The 19,291-nt window shown below is 40.8% G+C and overlaps 1 protein-coding gene across 3 annotated transcripts in view; it reads right to left on the bottom strand.

The window, feature by feature from the left end:
- DCLK1 (doublecortin like kinase 1) overlaps positions 1–7,082 on the bottom strand; it is a 232,427-nt gene extending 225,345 nt beyond the window's left edge. Inside the window, exons 1-2 of one of the 3 annotated variants that reach the window (XM_072361512.1) lie at positions 6,664–7,082; positions 3,128–3,516 (exon numbers count right to left, since the gene is read on the bottom strand). In XM_072361512.1, coding sequence (XP_072217613.1) covers positions 3,128–3,516; positions 6,664–7,055 — 781 coding nt within the window. In that variant the 5' untranslated portion in view covers positions 7,056–7,082. The remainder of the gene's footprint in view (positions 1–3,127; positions 3,517–6,663) is intronic. The other 2 variants (XM_072361514.1, XM_072361517.1) reach the window with 2 other exon arrangements.
- Positions 7,083–19,291: the final 12,209 nt, after the last annotated feature.

Below are 19,291 nucleotides of genomic sequence, written 5' to 3'. Positions count from 1 at the left end.
TGGGACCATCCTTTGCAAAGTTCTATAGATTTAGCTCCAGGATGAGAGACAGCGGCTGCTGACTTGTTTTCCCAAGGAGCTTCTCTTTGTTCACCCTCCAATATGGAAAGGGAAGTAACTGTCTCAAAGGCATAAATACCAATCTCTGAATCAAGACTGCACATATTTACCCTACGATTCTAACACCAACTCAGTACCCACTAAAATACTTTAAGAAATAAAGACCAGTATTTAAATTCCTAACATTCTCATGAAATTAATTCATATAGTAAAGGAATAGCCTCAACTAAGAAGAAAAAAAAAAAAAAAAAGTAGTAGTAGTTTGTATTTGAGTAGTTTGAGCACAAATTTCACTCAACAAGAAAAAAAATAATTAAGCAATTTTCCAGCTATTTGAGCACAAAGCACAGCTTCAAGCTAATTAATTCTTTACCAGACTAGCCAAACTCTAATAAATTTGTACGGTAGAGTGGAAGTAGCTTCCATAAAACCACCACCAAGCTATTATGTGAACCTGTGCTGTAAAGTATAGCTTTATGAGGGAATCAGAACAAAATAAACCATCCAACAGTTTTACACAAATAGACAGGAAGCTCTGTTTCAGATGGAATACGGACATAGCTCATTACTCACATGTGAAAATTAACTGCTGTAAATTCCAGTGTCAATAGCACAATAAGACTGTCCAACATGAATTATACACACGAAGAAAGGGTGTATTCGTTATAAAAGTAAGGAATTAAGTCCCACAGAACAAAGAATTACCAAAGCCCTTCTTTAAAATGGAACTTAACTGATACCATTACTCACTTTGACTATTTTATAAGTAATAGTACTATTCTGTAGAATGCCAAAATAAACAAATTTTATAGGCTCATAAAATCATAGAATGGCTTGTGTTGGAAGGGAGCTCAAAGACTACGTAGTTCCAACCTCCCTACCACATACAGGGTTGCCAACCACTAAATTAGGCACTAGATCAGGTTGCCCAGGCCTTGAACACCTCCAGGGATGGGGCATCCACAGTTTCTCTGAACAGCCTGTGCCAGCACCTCACCATTCTCTTCAGTGAAAAACTTCCCCCTAATATATAATCTACATCTCTCCTGTTTTAGTTTAAAACCATTCCTCCTTGTCCTGTCACAATCAGACCATGTAAAAAAGATGATCTCCTTCCTGTTTATAAGCTCCCTTCAAGCACTGGAAGGCCACAGTGAGGTCTCCTCAGAGTCTTCTCCTTTCTAGGCTAAACAAGCCTAGCTCCTTCAGCCTGTCTTCATAGAGGAGGTGCTCCAGCCCTCTGATCATCTTCGTGGCCCTCCACCAAACCCTCTCCAAAAGCACATCTTTCTTGTGCTGGAGGGTCCAGACCTTGATACACAGTACTCCAGATAGGGCTTCAAAAAGTAAGAGTAGAGAGGGACAATCATCTCCCTCACTCTGCTGGCCACCCTTCTTCTGATGCAGCCCAGGATAACTCTTGGCCTTCCAGGCTGCAAGTGCGCACTGCTGGTTCATGTTGAGTTTTTCATCTATCAAGACACCTAAGTTCTTCTTGGCAGGGCTGCTCTCTATGACTTGCTGAATTTATTTCTCAGTTTAATTCATTCTTTTGAAACAGCAGTCAATGACTGGCACCCCAGGCTGTGAAAATCCACATTAACATCAGTGACACTTGCTTCTCAATGAGCAAATGAATCAAATAAGCCCAACACACAGTTTTTAAACAGATGTTGATTAACATCATTCTTTCCTTCCAGCAATTGATTTTCTCCACCAGCACCATCCTGACTGATACATATCTAACACCACCCTGGAATTCATAACGTGGATCTTAAGACCAGTTTCCTTTCCATTTTGCTAAAACTGTGGCCCTAAACCCAAAAAGACCCTTACTCACATAGGCAATCCCATATTCCACATTTCCCTTTGATCATCTTCATGTTATTTTCCCTTCTGCTTTTTAGGAAGGAGGATTATCAAGTATACCCTCTTCTCAAAACTTCTGCATAAGAAGCTTTCCTCTGCTATGATATCAAAAGAATGCAAGTGAACAGTAATTGAACACTACTCAGAAGATGTGCTCCTTTGACGGCAACCTTATTCAGCATTACCTCTTTCTCTTCCCTTCACAAATTTGTGTTCTTCTGATCCTTTCATTACATCCTGACTCTGCAAGTTCTCTCATTCTACGCTAAAGATGAAAACAGTAAAAAGTAACAAATTCTGTTACAACTCTAAATTGGCTCCCCAGCAGATATATGACCATGTACTAGCTCACAAGTTTGCCTGAGGCACCCTGAGGCCAAGGCAACATGGAAGCAACAAGAAAACCACAGTTGTTTGGCTTTTATTTTCTTTGAACACAGCGAGAATCTGCACTTTTGACTTTACAGATAAAAACACCAGCTCAATTATGCCTGCACACTAGTTAAATGCTTTCAGGCCTTCTACATCTTCATGTTTTATACTGAGAGCTACTGTCTACAGACATGAAAACAAATCCACTGCAGGCCACAAGCACTTAAGATGCCAATGGACAAGGGGGAAAAAAAATAAAAAAAAAAAAAGAACTTATTTCTCCTGTCCTGTTTCACTCTATTTGAATCAACCAGCCCTGCTAAACCACAGCTACAGCATTAGGCTCTGAAAGGCCGTCTACATTTATTCTACTCCATGACTGAATGGAACTTTATTTACCACACATTCATTTGTAGAGAAAAGTTGGAGAGTTGACTTTACTATAAAAGGTGAAAATATCCACTGACAAAACATATAGAAGTGGGCCCACAGATCTTGTCACGTATGACTGACTAAATTCTCATAGTTATTTTTCAGCGTGCAAGTTCACAAGAAGGAGCAGAAGTGGCTTTTGAGACCTATGGCTATGAACACCAGGCTTAAAAAACAAAAAGGGAAAACTTAGACACTGTCAGCAAGAGGGAAATAAGTAGCAAGGCAAGTATATTTCAAGGCACAACATAAGAAATTCAAAGTCCTGGTTATACAACTGATGATCCTTCCTCCATCAGTAGGTACAATACCATTACCTACCCTCAGAAGATTTAACAGATTAGACAAACACTGACTCAAACAAAACTTTACAATTCCAATTCTTATTGCTCACCTTCTACTAGCTGGTCCAAGGAGGAAATCTTTTTGGAGCCATCGATTGTATAGATTGTTCTCACTCCCTGGGGCAGATTCACATTGTCAGACAGAGTTCGGGTCAGATCAGCCAGCAGAGCTTCAAAAGACCTAAAGCGGTCAGGGGAGATGGCATATACAATCCCTTTGAAATACCGGTCTCCATTGCGATAGAAACGAACTTTCTTGGCTTTCTTCTCAGAACTCAGGGTCTGTAGAGTACGGGTTCGGTAAAAGCTGCAGTGGGCACTGTGGGTAGGGCTGGGCAAACCATTTACCCGGGACCCTCGGCCATACCGCTGCGCTTTATCACGCTCATCAAAATGTTCCAGCTCCATATCTCTCCCAAACGACATCTTGAAGTTCAATCTAAGGGATATACAAGTAAAGAGGTTGAATAACTTACACATCTTAGGGGAGCTCACCTTTATACATCATGTTATATACAAGACAGATACAGATGACTACTTTACAGTCTGAGAAAAATGCTTGAATGAAGCCATGCTACATTCACATGTTCCTTTTACAGCCCTCCTGACATGCTATAAAAACTGGTTTATAAGTTAGCCTTTTATGTGCCACAGAAACACCACTCAGGAAACCAATTGCTAGGCATACACAAACATTAAAGTTTATTCAGTAAGAGCACTGAAAATGAGGTGACAAAGCAGAGCTACTGGAAAAAGAACAAATGGGTCAGCTTTCTACCTTTTCCTCATCTTATATTCAGGTGATATTTGAGTCCACTCTACCTTCTAGACCATTCGACCCCACTATATTGTTTGTTCCACCCATGATCTCAAAAGGTGTCACTTAAAAACAGTAATTGCTCCCTGCTTGGCAACAAGTAAGAGCTCCGCAGAGGAAGAGACGCTGCAGGTTGGTGATTAGAATCAGAACTATCAATACTAGTAATGTGACTAGGTGGGTCAAGCCTGCTGTTAAAATGCTTTTGCTTATTCCAACCACTTATTTCAGTTGTCTTTGTACAAACACTTTGCACACTCTGAACCAACAGAAGTGCTCAAACATCATGAAATAAAGCAGAAAACTAATAAAAGATAGAAGGTAAAGAAGGAGTCACAAAGCAAGTATTATTCAAAGGGCAAGCTGCTTCTGTGCTTAACCATACTTGAAAGTTTTGTGTAAGACTTAGCACTAGCATTCAAGTTCCTTGCTGGCAAGAAGTTCTTTTGCCACAGAGCTATCAATGAAGTGATAAATTCAGTGTTGATGTGCAAACCAGCAATTAGCATCACCCATGTTTGACAGTGGCAAAGAGCTTTCTATTCTGGCCAAAATGGTCCCAGTTGTTCAATGTAAGTTCACATAAAGGGAAGTTCACTTTTTCAGAAGTGAAGTCAAGGTTGCATTTACGTGACACAAGACTACCTGCTACAGATTGCACATTAATCTTCATAAAGAATTTTTAAGTATGAGCAAAATTTAGAACAACCAAAAGATTATTAGGTTTGAAACACGTCTATTTGAGTCACCTAAATTTACTGTTCCCTGCAGAACAGCAAAGCACACTAAGTGTATTTATAGTGCAGATACAGAGACCTAATTTAGAAGTGGTCACTCTCATTGATTTCCAGTAAAAACAAAACTAACAAACAAAAAAAACCCTGCAAGCCCAAGCTTTGTTTAAACCACTCGTAACTGTGTGTCCTTTAAAAAATAAGATAACATCCAGACCTGCTGCAAAGCAGTAGAAGCAAACAGTGGGAGCAAACACAGAAAGAATTACAGGTGCTCTGAGCTTACACAAGCTTGCAATAAAACAGTGATTACAGAGCTAGACTTTGATGCTGCAAAACTGTAGGAAATGTGCTCCACAACTTCTCTGAGCTGTTCATATGCTCGACCAGAGCCAGCACCTAAAACAACCACTGTGAGCACAGGGTCCTGAAAATTACTTACCCTGGCTGGAGACAGCTTACTACTTACTCTGCTATGTACACACTGAATCATGTGCTTGGGCAAGATTCATATCTGCAACACTTTGAAAGCTACTGATAGTGCATGTGTATATATATATGTATATATATACACACACACAAAATATGTATGCATGCACTATATAAAATGTGCATGTGTATATATACACAAAAAGTCATTACATGTGGTGTATGTGCTTATATATACATACATGTAAATATGCGTACATATATGTGCATACACAAAGCCATACAGATATAAATAAGAATATAAACATAGGCAGAAAAATAATCTACCTTTTCCCTCATCAGTACATACACACCACTTCAACTCACAGGACAAGAAATTCACCATGGCATTTCACGGGCAGTTCCCTGAGCTAAATACTAAATACGATTTAATGGCCACAGTTTAGGATTGAGACTATATGCCACAACGTTCTGATGTTAAATAAGTAAATAAATAAATAAATGAAAAGTTGTTTTACTCTATTTTTAATGCCAGAAAGAAGCTGTCAGGCAGATGTACATGATCTCAGAACTCGTGGTTCAAAACCTGTATCTGGGAAGCAATGGCAGTGATGGGAGAAACAGGTTTTCCCTAGTGCTGCTGTTTCCTTTGCTCAGTTCATCTCACACATGCACAAAATAGAAGGAAAAATAAGTTACACCAAGATATAGTTTTTTAAAAGACTCTCGGCTCTAACAATTATGGAGTATGGGGGAGAGAAGTGTGAGCCGCTGCCCTTCCTTCCACACGCTTCTGCTTCAATCGATAATGGCTGTAATTCCCAATTACGTCCTTTAGAACAGAAATCGAGCTCCTGGAACGACACGGTGCTGCTAATTACGGCAAAGCGTGTGCAAAGCCACAAGGTCGGAGCAGACAAAGAAATTCTAAATAATCGGATCCGATGTCTCAGCGTGTGCACACGCATCTACTGACATACGGATAGATAGGAATAGAGGGACACACCCGAGCACACCGCCGTGCCCAGCACTCATAGCATTGAGATCTGCTAGCAAACCGCGTACGGAGCACCGAATGCAGGTGTGGGCGCTTCCATCCGTGCACGGGCACACACACACACGGCGGAACACACATCACGCTCCGATGTAACCGGGATCGGCCAACCGTCACCTCAAAGATGAGGAGACACCGACAGCTCAGTGGCCTCAAAAAGGAACGTATCGATAGATACACACGGATACAGACGGTAGCAGCTTAACAAATACAGATGCCCCGCAGCGCTGGAAAAACGTGCGTGAAACGCACTGAGGAAACCTCGTGAGAGACACGGAACGCGCAGCCCTGCCGCAACGTCAACCCCCGCTGACAGAACCGCCGCCGGACGCGCTGGCCCCGGCGCCGGGCAGCACCTGACGCGTTCCCCAACGCCGCTGCCCCGAGGCCCGCAGCGGGAAGTGCCGCTGCCCGCGATGCCGCCGAGCTCCGCACCGCAGCGAGCGGAGGCCGCCGCCCCACACAATGGGCACAGGTGCACCGCGCCGCGGCGGGCGCCCGACCAACGGCCGCGCCCCAACGGCCGCCACTCCGTAGCCCCCGGGCCCTTACCTGCTGTCCGCAGCCCGGCGAGAGCTTCTCTCCCTCGAAGCTGCCGGCGGGGCGACCTGGGAAGGCGGCGGTGGTGGGGCGAGCTGGGAAGCGGCTGAGGAGCGGCAGCTCCCTCCTCCCTCCCACCCCGGCGACCACCCGGCTGCGATCGCAGGAGCTGCCGCAGAAAGCGGCTCGGATGCCTTTGTTACGCCTCCCCCGGCTGGAGAGCGCTGCTGGGGAGCCCGGGATGCAGCTGCTTCGCCTTTCTGCTGCTGCTGCCGATTGCAGTGATTTGCATTAGCCCGGCCCTCATTGAAATGCGGCTCTTCACACCAGCCTCTCCCGGCTCTCTCTCCAGAGGGCGGCACCGCCGTCCTCTCCCCCTCTCTCTCTCTCTCTCTCTCACTCATTCTCTCCCTTCCTCCGGTTCTGCAGGGCTGGTCGGGCCGGGCCTCGCTGAGGCGTTCTCTTACGCTGCCCGCCCGCCGCCTCCCTCGACCCCGGTGAGCTCGAGAGGTGAGAGCTGTATCCCTGAGGCCCCGGAATGCCTTTGGAAACATTTTTTACCAAGAATTTCAGTAGGCGTCTCCCAAAGGTTTGCTTGATCCCTAAGTGCTGAGAGCCCACACAGTCATTGGAGCCCTATGACCAGGCTTCCTCACACTACCCTCATCTTCACTGGCTGATCCCACAGGTGATGGATGTCCACAGATCCTACAGTCCTTATGCTTAAGTTTCTCAGAGGATGTTTTTGCCCAAAGGTGTCTTAGACTTCATCCAACTGACTCTTCCTCTTATGCCTGATCCCCTCATGTCTTGGGCTACACATGCAAAATCAACTCGCATGAAAATCCAGTTATAATTGATGCTTTCCCCACCAAGACTTGGGTATTCTTGATGTTCATATAGAATAGTCTCATAGAATATCCTGAGCTGGAAGGGACACACAAGGCTTGTGGGGTCCAATACCTCCACACTGGGCTACCTAAAAATTAAGCTATAATTCTAACAGTACTATGCAAACTACTTGAACTCTGTCACCTTGGGGCCGTGACCACTGCCTGGTGGAGCCTGTTCCTTGCCCATCGCTCTCTGGTGAGGAGCCTTTTCCTAACAACCAGCCTGACCCTGCCAGGTTGAAACGTTCTTAAGGTGAAGAAGACTGAGAGGGAACCTGATCCAGGTCTATAAATATCTGAGGTGGGGGGGGGTCAAAGTGGTGAGGCCAGACTCTTTTCAGCAGTGTGTGGAGACAGGACAAGGGGAAACAGCCAGAAACTGGAGCACAGAAAGTTCCACACGAATGTGTGCAAGAACTTCTTTATGTTGAGGGTGACGGAGCACTGGAACAGGCTGCCCACAGGGGTTGTGGAGTCTCCTTCTCTGGAGATATTCAAGACCCACCTGGATGCCTACCTGTGCGACCTGGTGTAGGGAACCTGCTTTGACAGGGGGATTGGACTCAATGATCTCTGGAGGTTCCTATCAACCCTTATGATTTTGTGAAGGGCCTGGTTTGCCTTCCCCTATGCAACAAAGAATTTAATTCTCTTCTGCTTGCCAGGTAAACAACACATAGTCCAGGGGGACATGGAAGGAAACAAAACACTGTCTGTCCCTTCTGTTTGAGCTGCTCCACTTTGCACTCTGAAAGAATTAAAAATGCATTAGACCAGAGAGAGGGAATTGGTCTGCAACCTAGTGGTTAGGGCACTTGGTTGGGAAGGACAAAAGATGTCTTTGTGTGCTTGTATCGGAGACCTTTGCTGTGTCTTATATCTGTACATCCAGAAAAAAATCAGTGGGTGGGGACTTCAGCCCAGGGTACCTTCTCCCAGTGAAGGTCTTTGATCACAGCAGAGGCTCCTACTTCACCTTTCTCTTTGGGTCAGCACAGGCAGGCTCTGATGCAGAAAAACCCATTGGTGTTCTGTCTTCAACATCCTGGAGGAGTTCTTTAATAACAAAAATAAAGCAGAGAGCGGAAGTAGCAGTGTCCCGGCTACACTTCCAGTTCCCCTAGTTTTTGAAAGATAGATGAGCGCCTAAAACCTTCCACAACACCTTTTCTTGAAGGAATATGAGCCACAAAATTCCTGAACATCAAAGCAATTTGGAACTGATTGTACCACTCTGTCCTCAGCACTCTCCTACCACCTTGCTTTGTTTTTGTGCATCCTGACACTTGACCCTCCCTATGCAACCCACAGGGCACTATGGCACTTAATTATGGACTGCCATTTTTCAGACACAAGTTCCCAAAAGCTGAGCACCTCCACGCTGCATATTTCACCAACTATATTGCTTCCTTGTCTGTCGTTCTGAAGCTCTCCTGATCTGCGTTTCTATGTAACAGATTCAGCAATACCGGTAAATGTTAGTGGAAAATATTTTTTAAAGTATTCTAGTAATCTCACATTAAAATTATATTCTTAAAACTCCACTTTTGTGGGTCAACAAATAAAATATTCATGGTGGTCTTAAATGATAAGAAGAAACAGGAGGTTGCAAAGATTACTGATGGAAAAGATGATCACGGTCCTGACAAAGGGCTGTTCTTTAACATTGTTCAGTGCTGATTTGTCTGACACTGTGGCTTCCCAAAGGAGACATCTCTTCTAAGTGGAATTCCTCCAATTATAAGATTATTTCTTTATTTATTTATTTCTGACAATCAGGTTAATGGAAAATTTCTTATGTTTCAGTTCATTACTTCCAGCTATTGTGCCCTGTGTTCACCGTACATCATTTATTTATCCCGTTGGTGTTTACTTCTCTCTGGCATGTATTATTTACGCCTAACCTAAGTGTGCAAAATACTTTGCAGATGTTCAAGAAAGATCTTCACTCTGATTACATTACACCTTTATGGAAATTAAAAATAAAAAATCACAAAGGTTAAAATAACTCAGTATAAATAACTATTAACATATAAGTCTAATAGGGAAATGAAATTAAAATGTGTTATATTTCATCCATTTTCAGAGTCATGTTTAGCATAAAGATACGATACAATATCTCCTGGTCTCCTTCCCCTTGCTGCAGGTTCTTACTGTGTTTTGTGTTTTGAGAGATGCTTCTCCTTTGCACTTTTCTTTTTGTCCACATCTCACATGGAACAACACAATTGTAAACAGAAGCAAAGATGACACAGATTGTTTCAACAGTTACACTGTCATTCTGTTAAATAAATGCACTGTTTTTTCTAACATGGAATTGTCTTCTTAACTTTCCTTTGGATAGAGTTAACCCGGGACTTCCTATCTCTGTCATTGTTAGTCAGGTTTTTCAGATCCAGTGACATTCTTGCAGTACTCTTCTGAGCATTTCTAATTTTAAAGCCCTGCTTTGAAGGAACTAGATACCGTGGAATTGGATACAGTTATGTCACCACCCAATGTGTCTGTCTCTTCAGGCCATGCCAACTGCCTTGGAACATTGTTCTGGGAGCTTCTCTTATCTGGCTAACTACTGTGACTCCTAAATCCCAGTTAGAGCCTCTGCTTTCCAAGACACAGTCTCCAGACTTCTAAACGTGACCTACATTCTTTGTTCCTTCTGGATGACCTTTCATACAGCTGTCTCAAAAAGCACGTTCAAATAATCCTGCCTTACTAAAGGATGTCAAATTCCCTATAGAAAAAGTGTTTTTTCTTTGCATTATTTAGTGCTCTATGCATTTTAAGTCATCTGCAATTTTACTAGTCATGCTGTTAAATATTCCTTCAGATCACTCATAAATTTATGTAGTAGTAGAGGACAGCATTTTTCGATATATGGGGCTTGATTCCCCAAGGTGAGAGTGCCAAGGGTGTGTTTGGAAGTCATTCTTCTTCATGTCAGAGTGGCACCTGGCTCTCAGGATGCCGACACAGGCTGAGAGCTGGTGCTGGCATGGTCGCATGTGTTCTGTCAGCAATCAGCCTGTGCCAACTCCCAGCAGGGACCCAAGCAGCTGGAGCAGCACCGGACAGCTTTCGAAGGGTTCTGGGGTGGGCAGCATGATCCTTGAGACTCCTGAGATATTTTGGAAAATAAAATCTCTTGAAAAAGATCAGAGTTCAACAAACTGCTTGTGATTTACCCAAGGGAGAAGTATTTGCTCTTTATAGTCACTTTTGGAGACATATCATTCAGCTGGTTTTTAAGTAATTATTATCTATTACACTGATTTTGTGTAACACTAATCACTTAATTAGATTGATGAGCTACTGAGTGTCTGTTGCTTTACAGAAGCGTATGTCAATGCAGTTACCTCCATCAATCATATCAATCATAGGCTCACCCAGAAGGCTAACAAATTTGATATGCTCATTGGCACTAATTAAACAATCATTATTTGTATTGATTATATCACATATCAGGCCTTCAGTTATCTTACTTGCTACTTATTCCAGGATAGATAGAATTTTATTCTGAAGATTATTTTTTACGTTACTTAAACACTAGCGCAACCTTTGCTCTGAGCGCATATTTAGTAATGCCTTAATATTCTTTATTTTCTTGAACAATGACATTAATTGCTCAGGCACTACAGTAATAAATTATTTTTAGACTTATAGTGCATTAGAAGTTATTTACGTGTTATAAAGTAGTTGCATATTATCAAGCATGCCACATCCATAACAAGAATGTGACTACATTATTCAGAAATGTCCATTGAATACTTCTGTCCGTTCTGCACTGGTTTGGACAATTTCAACTGGTTCTAATAACAAACCTATGACATTGCTAGTATTTATTTCATTCATAATAGAGGGTTTTTTTTTGAATTCCTCTGTCATTAGTATGACAGACCATCAAATTTCTCACTGTTGATGTATCGTGTTTATTGTTGAATGAGTAACTAGAAGACTTATACCATGTTTTATGTCCTTCTGTATTTCCTGTCCAGTAAGGATATTTAGAACAAAAGATGACATCCTCTCTCACTGCACAATTCAGTTTTTTGTTTCTAGTGAAATCATTCACAGTTAAGGACCTTTTATCTTGTTTATTCTGCCGCTAACTAATTTTATCAAGAAATTCATCCTTTTGAAACAGATTATAGGTCAGGTCTAAACTTGGTTAGCGTACAACAGATGTAATTACATGCTGGTAATTGTGTAAGACATTCTTAAAGCTATTTATACCAATAAATATATACCATAAATTTATACCATACATGTCCATTGGAAAGGGATCCCACTCTAAAGTCAGTCTGTCTTGGATGTAACATTATTTTCTTTTGTCTCAGAAAATGTTGGTGTTTTGCTTTTTGATACTACATGGATATTTTAACTACGTCAACAAAAGACCTCCAGTATGGCTTGTCACAATCCTGCTTCCTGTCTTTTTTCTTTCAGACATTACTCAGATATTTCAGATGCTATGAAGTGTGTGTTTAAAGAGCTGCCTACCTGATTTTGTTTGCCTGTACTGGTAAACAGGTTGGACCCAAAACCTTGTCATCTGGGATTACCCAGTAGAAATTAACTATGCAGGTGGCAGACCAAGTCCTACCTGTGAAACAGCTCCATATATCTCCATAACATGTTGCGCTGTCATGTAGTACAGCAAGATAATTATCTAAGTAAACTGCTACTATAATCGTTCTCCTATCCAGGTTGCCAAGAAGCTGAATTAGAATGATTCTGAAATGCAGGATTTGAATTTTTGCTGGGCTTTGGTTCAATCTAATTAAAGCAAATTGATATTCTTTGCTGACTGCTCACATTTGGCAGAAGCATTTTTAATAATTTAGAATATGTACGTTCACAATAAACCCCAGTCTCAGTAGTATTCACGTGCTCTGAGAATATGGGAACTTTTTCTTTATGAGTGAAACCTGGAATGTTTTCTGAGTATAAATGCACAAACTATACGCAGACCTTCTGGAATGACCCAAGAACAACATACGTGGTAGCCCAGCCTTTGAAAAATAAATTAGACAGGTTAGGATTGGGAGACATTTTCTATAAATGCTATTTTTATAAAAATATTTTCTGTCTGGATGAGGTTTTGAATGCCATTCTCTTCCCCGTTTTTCACTCACAGACTGGGGGTGTTGCTTTGGCTGAACTGCCATTTCTTTCCTCATGCAGCTGTGGAAGGATCCTGATCACCTGCTAATGTAGTCTGAAGAGGCGCCTTTACGGATGGTCTTTCTACTCAGCCACTGCATGTCTAAGCACAACACCCACTGGAGGTGATTTCAGAATGTTTAATTAAATAATAATCATTGAGATAAAATAAACTGCTAATAAGCAAAGAAGGTAAGTGATCATAATTGGCAGCCTTCTCCCCTTCCTCCAGAGGAAGAACTTAAATGCCTAAAACTGTATTCAGGCTTTAGATGTCCCAGTACAACTTGAAATCTGCCCAACACACTTCCCTTCTAGATAGTTCTAGATAACTTCATTTCTACCACACCAAGCTAGGATTACACCAAAGTACATTAAAACCATGATCTTGAAAGCTCTCCAAATGTCTTTTAAAACTTCTAAATGACTGTGATCTTGGACGATTCCAAATGAAATATATTTGAGAGCTGTTGCTTAGCATTATTCTTTAGAAAAAGTGATGCAAAAGCTCTGAGCTTCAGTAGATAAATGTCTTTTGGGTTTTTAAAACTGGGGACTGGCAGCTCAATCATCTGATGTGCAATAGAGCCTTTCCTGTCTCTACATAGCAATGATTTTGTGGGAGAACTTATGATGAAGAGAACTAGAAGAACTAGAGAAGAACAAGGTAAATAGCAGTTTTGCATCACTAAATAACTGTTTTTCTGCTTGTCCACATGGTTATATTTTCAAAGCATAGGAGCAGTCAAATGAAACATACTCCTATATAGCTTCAAACATGAATTTTTATCATAAAAACCTGTTATTGTTAATAACCAGGAAGAACTCAAATGTAAATCTTAAGATTACATTCAGACCATTGTTGATAGGAAGGAAAGTCGTATTAAGAAAGTTAATCCACACTCACTTAGATATAACAAAGCAAAACTTAATTTGCCATGAAAGTGGAATTCAGAGTCTTGTGTTTTGACGAACTCATTAATTTGGATTTAGTATAGGAAAGTTTAGTGTAACAAATCCCTTCAAAATTTATAAACAGCTGTTTCACATAGTTTTATATAGACCTTATGGAGTTACATCTCTTTATATCTTTAAAGGAAGTAACCTTAAATATGCATGGTTTAAGTCTGTGAAGCTTTGGTAGTACTTATCCTTGCGGATAAGCTGCATTGTTTGAATTTAATAATTAATTGATGATATGGCACTAGACAGTGACATTAAAATCTCCCTTTTCATTCTTCCCTTTCAGTTGAAAAGGCCTAGGGGAGTCTGCCTCCAAACTGTATTTATGTCTTCTTTCCTCTGTTTAATTTTACCAGGGTTATTATATTTAGAATGATCTGAACATCAGAAAACCCAATTGTCAAATGGCACAAATGCCTGGGTTTTTTTATCCTCTGAAATGCCACTGTGGAAGGAATCAGAGGTTAAATAGATGCAGAGCTAGCATGGGCTCAGAAGCTCTTGTGGAAGCCATTTTTCAATCTTGTTAGTTGCACAGGTATCAGAGAAGAGCAAGATCTTTTCAGTTCTTTCACATGTCAAGTTTCTTTTCAAGTCTAGTCCTTGAATAGAATTTCTTTTTCAGGGATCTTTCACACTGATGTCAGGGTTTCCACAGGAAATCAAGGTTCCCCTGTAAGGCAAGGTGACAAACTTAAACACTCATTTCTCACTCCTTAACACTGCAGTAGTGTGATGTTAGCACCTCGTTTTTCCAAGTGGGAAGTTATTTGAGAGTTCAAAGAGCGACCAGTATGGTTACAGAGAAATCTTCAGCAAGCATTATTATTATTATTATTATTATGGCCACTCCAAGTCTGCCTCTATTTATCCTCTTTGGAGCCTTTCATTTCTCCTATCCCTCAAACAGTCTCAGAATTGAACTACTCCATTTATTACTCACAATTTACCCAAAAGGCTGGTTGAATTGGTGTGCCTTTGGGATTCTGTATGCAGTAGACCTGTCAAGTGTCACTTACTGAAACAAATCCTGCCTCTCCTCTTTAGCTTTGCCTGTACCTTATGCATTCATGCAGCACAGCACGTTGCTTTCCTCATGCTCCTGAGATGGTGTCCTACCTCTGCAGTCCCTCCCTTTCTCCTCCTCACAAGCACATGCCATAAGGTGCCAGACACATCCCACACCATAGACCAGCCTGCAGTGCTCTCTCATGCACAGAAGAAAAAGATAATTAAGGAAAGTATGAAGATGTGAAAGCTTTTTAAAAGCCAAGTATGTCTTACTTTGCAGAAGGAACAAAGCTTTTAGAGAAAGTTACTTTAAAATGATCTAAAATGTGTTTGTATTACCTAAAGCCCTACAGCATTTTCATGGACAACTACAAAGCAGCAGTTTTAATGAAATATACCAGAAGTGCTCTCCATGCCTCAGTTTGGTTCTTGCTCCCTCTGTCTCATAAGGTCCTTTTTTGCCCTGCTGCAGTTCTTTTAGTCTATGTATTCACAGACCCTTTTGGTTCTGCCTGCTCAGCAGGAGCCTTTGGAGCCTATGGCTCTGGCTGTTGACCCTTAGCAGCATATATGTTTGTTAGAGTAGCTATATTGAGCAAATTTCTTCTTTACTGCCTGTTTCCTCTGGCAGAGTACTGCCAGATCAGTCCTAATATAGCAGGCATCCCATACACATAATCTCTCTCAGAACAGCACTAAATTTAACACGGTCATTAAAAAAATGCTGTTAGGGATTCATCTCATAGACCTGTTACTATTCTGCTGCCTGCAAAATAAAAGACTAGCACGCCATCTTCATTGTGCCAAATATTTATGAGTTGCAATCAGAGACTCTTAAGATAAATTTACCTCAGCGACTGGGGGGAGTGCATGAAAAGGGGAAGGAATTAAAATGAAGTTGCTAATAAAGCTGAGAATTTCTGTGCTACAAGCGTTGCCATGTCAACCTCAGTTATGCAGCATCACATTTCAGTTCTATTCAAGCCCCCTTCAAAGGCTTAGCAACTAACCAGGATGTTATAGATGGATTTTTAGCTGATTATGGCATCTTTGCGTGATAAATCTTGCTTAACCACATTCTTTCTTTTCTGGGTAATATCAAATGAAACTGAGTGACAGAGTACATCCACACAGATGGTTTATTATATAAGAGATAATTGTTTGTCCCACTTTAAAAGTACTACATCCTGCAGAAAACATGAGGCTCAATCACTTTAAGATGGCAAGTAATTTAATATAAACTATGATTTCTTACACATAGCAGTGAGAAGCATGCAACCTCAGTATCCTGTGTTATGTATTAATTTCAGATGCCACCCTTTTAAGCTAGTATGTAAATATTTCCTCTGCTAGCAACCCTCTTGAAGTCAACATAGACTGTCTGGCAGAAGTCTAAAGGTCTTTATTGAAAACTGAAGCAATGTAAAGTTTGTTAGATGAATTCTCAAAAGGAAGTTTGCTTTATTCTTAAGCACCAATATACTATGGACTTTTGAATTATTAGTTTACCATTTAAAACTTTATAAGAAGTATTAATTCCACTTTCAGCATCATGTTTTTGAGGATTATAGGCTGCTGCTCAACAGAATCTGGTGGATAGCAGCTATTGAGGCGTTCCATTTTTATCACTTCTCATTTCAGTTGAGCTGATAGGATTCCCATTTAAATAGATTTCCAAGAACAATAAAAGATGCTAGAAAAAAAAAAATAATAATAAGTCTCAGAAGCAAAATAAAAGTATCAGCAAGCAATGACTTAAAATTGCATTCTTAGTAAAGATCTTAGGTGCTTTATTTTTCCTTTATTTTTGAGTGAAACTGTCTTAGATTAGTAAAGGGAAAAATGATATATGAATTGCACGATACGATGGTAATTACTTAGCCAGCTGAAAGTCATCAATAATATAAAAGTGATTAAAAACAATTTATTGTAAGGTGCGCAAAGTTCCCATGCGGAGATGCTGCAAATATTGTTCACACAGCAGAACGCACAGGTTTCACTCAGTAGTGACTCTTGCCTGCACTGATCTTTTGAAGTCTGATGGTGAATGAGCTGCTCAACTCTGTCTTTAGCCTGGATGAAAACAATCCAGCTCCACTAGTTTCTCTCCTCTCCACTGCTGAATTTCTTGGCATTTTAAAGAATTCAGTGCTTGAAGCCAGTATTTGAGCTCTTTTCTTTTCTCCAGTCCAAGCTACCAAAGGGTGTAGAGGTTGCTGATAGACATGGCTTGCTCCTTGTTCCTTGTGCAGCCCAGCACATTACCCAAACATCTGTAACCCACACCAGGAAAGACTGTCTTCTTAGGTTAAGTTGTATTGCAGAACAAAAGCAGATAGAATAGAAAGAAATCAATGATAGTAATAATAGTAACTGAAGAATAAAACTTAAGAAGAATAATTACTTTTCAAGTACAGGAGTAGTATTTAAAAACATACTCATAGAAAAATATCTGCCTTTAGCAGACTTAAAAGAAAAAATAATAGTGATAGAAGTTGGTAGTTGTATTTCTGTGAGGGGTGAAGTGTACCTGAGCAAGCTAAGTCAGAACTCCAAGAGATACTTGAGCACCTGGGGTAAAAAAATGCTTCTTCCTCCTTTCTCATTAAATAGATATTGCCTCATTGTTGCTGGGGGTACTGTCAGCCCAGCTGAAGTCCTTCTGTTTCCCCACTGACACGTACTGTATACTGCAAAGCCAGAAGATTTGCCCCAGATTCATCAACTTTTCTGTTCTGTCTGTGTGAGAAACCACAAAAAAACTGCAGGAAAGAAGATGTAATAGAGATTTTCCTGAACTCCCTGCTGAGTCTGTGCTCATTCTTTTTCATTCTGAGAATAGGCAGGAGACACAAAATTTCTGGATGAGAAAGGATAAAGCAAGCACCAAACTGGGCAAAAAAAGAAGGTGCAAGGCAAATACAGACCTTCGCAAAGGATGCTGCATATTACAATATTATGGTTGTCTGATGACAACATGCACGTACAAAGTCACTGGTGTTATTAGTGGGGATACTCCCATATAGATCATCTATCAAATGCTCTTACAGTTAATGTGCAAGATAAAAGAAAAGTTAATATTAAATGTTTTAAAAGGCACTAATTGCTTCCCGCGTTTGGTCAGTCTCACTTGTATTCCAGTGTGCTGACTGAAAACAGTGAAGCGTGGTACATCTTCCAGGCTGTCAGCAAAGCAAGCTTTTGTGGGGATACCCTCTACAAATAATGTGGCTGACTTTTATTGTAAGACAACACAGCTTTATTTAGTGGCTACTTTTCCTTAGGCATATAAGGATTCCCAGCACACCCTCACTCAGCAGAACAAAAGTAGGATAGATATGTTCTTGAGTTTAAGAAAAGCTAGGTGAGTATATACTGAGAACTGAAGGGCTGCACATCCATATAGCAGAGAGGGATGATTGCCATGTGGGAGCTGAGAGGAAGAATCTGAGAAACAGGCTTCTGGGTGGAAAGCTGAGGGGGAGACCGGTTGCGTAACTACTAAGAGGAAGGATGAGGCACTGGCTACAAGCCAGATAGAAGATGATATTCTTTGAGGAGAATAAGTGGTAATCAAAGACAAACAGGAATAGGATATGTACATACCCATATACCCACATGAAACAGATGGTAAAATTGGATGAGAAAGGGTAACTTTCTAGATTGCACGAGCCCTCTTGTATTATATATCCTACCTTCTCTGTCCTCTTTTACCTGAATCTTATGTATATATATATTCTTTTTTTATTATTATTATTTTTTTTCCTGAGATACAAGAATGAGCTAATCTGCAGGTAATCTAATTGCCTTGCTTTTAAAAAATCAGGAATGTATGTCACTGCTCTTAAAGGGAACTCAGCCTAGCCCAAACAATCATAGATCTAGCTCTCAGAAATCCAGGCATAAGCCTTTAATGTCTATAACACACCTGCTCTTTGAGAGGTGCATCCCATTGGTTTCTAGGCCTTTCATTTGAAAATGCTTGTCATGGTGTGATCTCCATAATGCTGGCACACGTTTCCTTCCTATCTTAGTGTTGCTGAAGAAAAGACTGCCATTTAATTTATGAATCAGCACAGTGCACAGAGAGAAGGTCAGGTGGTGGCCTTTTACATGTGACTGTGACACAGATGGTGCATAAATAATCCTTAAATGTTGATGGGGAAAATAATGGGCCACTGGGTGTAAGATGCCCCTTTTCTACTTAGTACCAATTTAGATCATAATCAAGTGTTTAATCTTGTAATTGTTAGATTACATATAGAATATGAATGCATTTAGAAATTTAACTATTCTGCTGTACAAACAATTAGAAACTGCCATTAGTTGTCAATTAGACCAGTAGCCTGTGGAAATTTGTACTGTGTAATAATGGGGAAAGGAAGGTATATCTGCATATCTATCTCTTCCTCTCCTTAGCAAGCACTTAGGGAATGCTGTGGAGACAAAACACTAAGTTTTTAGCACAGTTGTGTTTAGTGGAAGGCAAACCAATTTCCCTTCTGGTAATACAGCTCATATAGGGCTCCATGCAGAACTGTGATACCAGGTATGTCTTAAACAGAAGCAGACAACGTGTTCAGCTTATGTTCTACCCTACACCCTCATAA

This window comes from Excalfactoria chinensis, chromosome 1 (assembly GCF_039878825.1).
Source record: "Excalfactoria chinensis isolate bCotChi1 chromosome 1, bCotChi1.hap2, whole genome shotgun sequence".
Lineage (NCBI taxonomy): Eukaryota > Metazoa > Chordata > Aves > Galliformes > Phasianidae > Excalfactoria > Excalfactoria chinensis.
The sequence above is the reverse complement of the archived record's forward strand: the minus strand, read 5'-3'. Positions and strand labels throughout refer to the sequence as shown.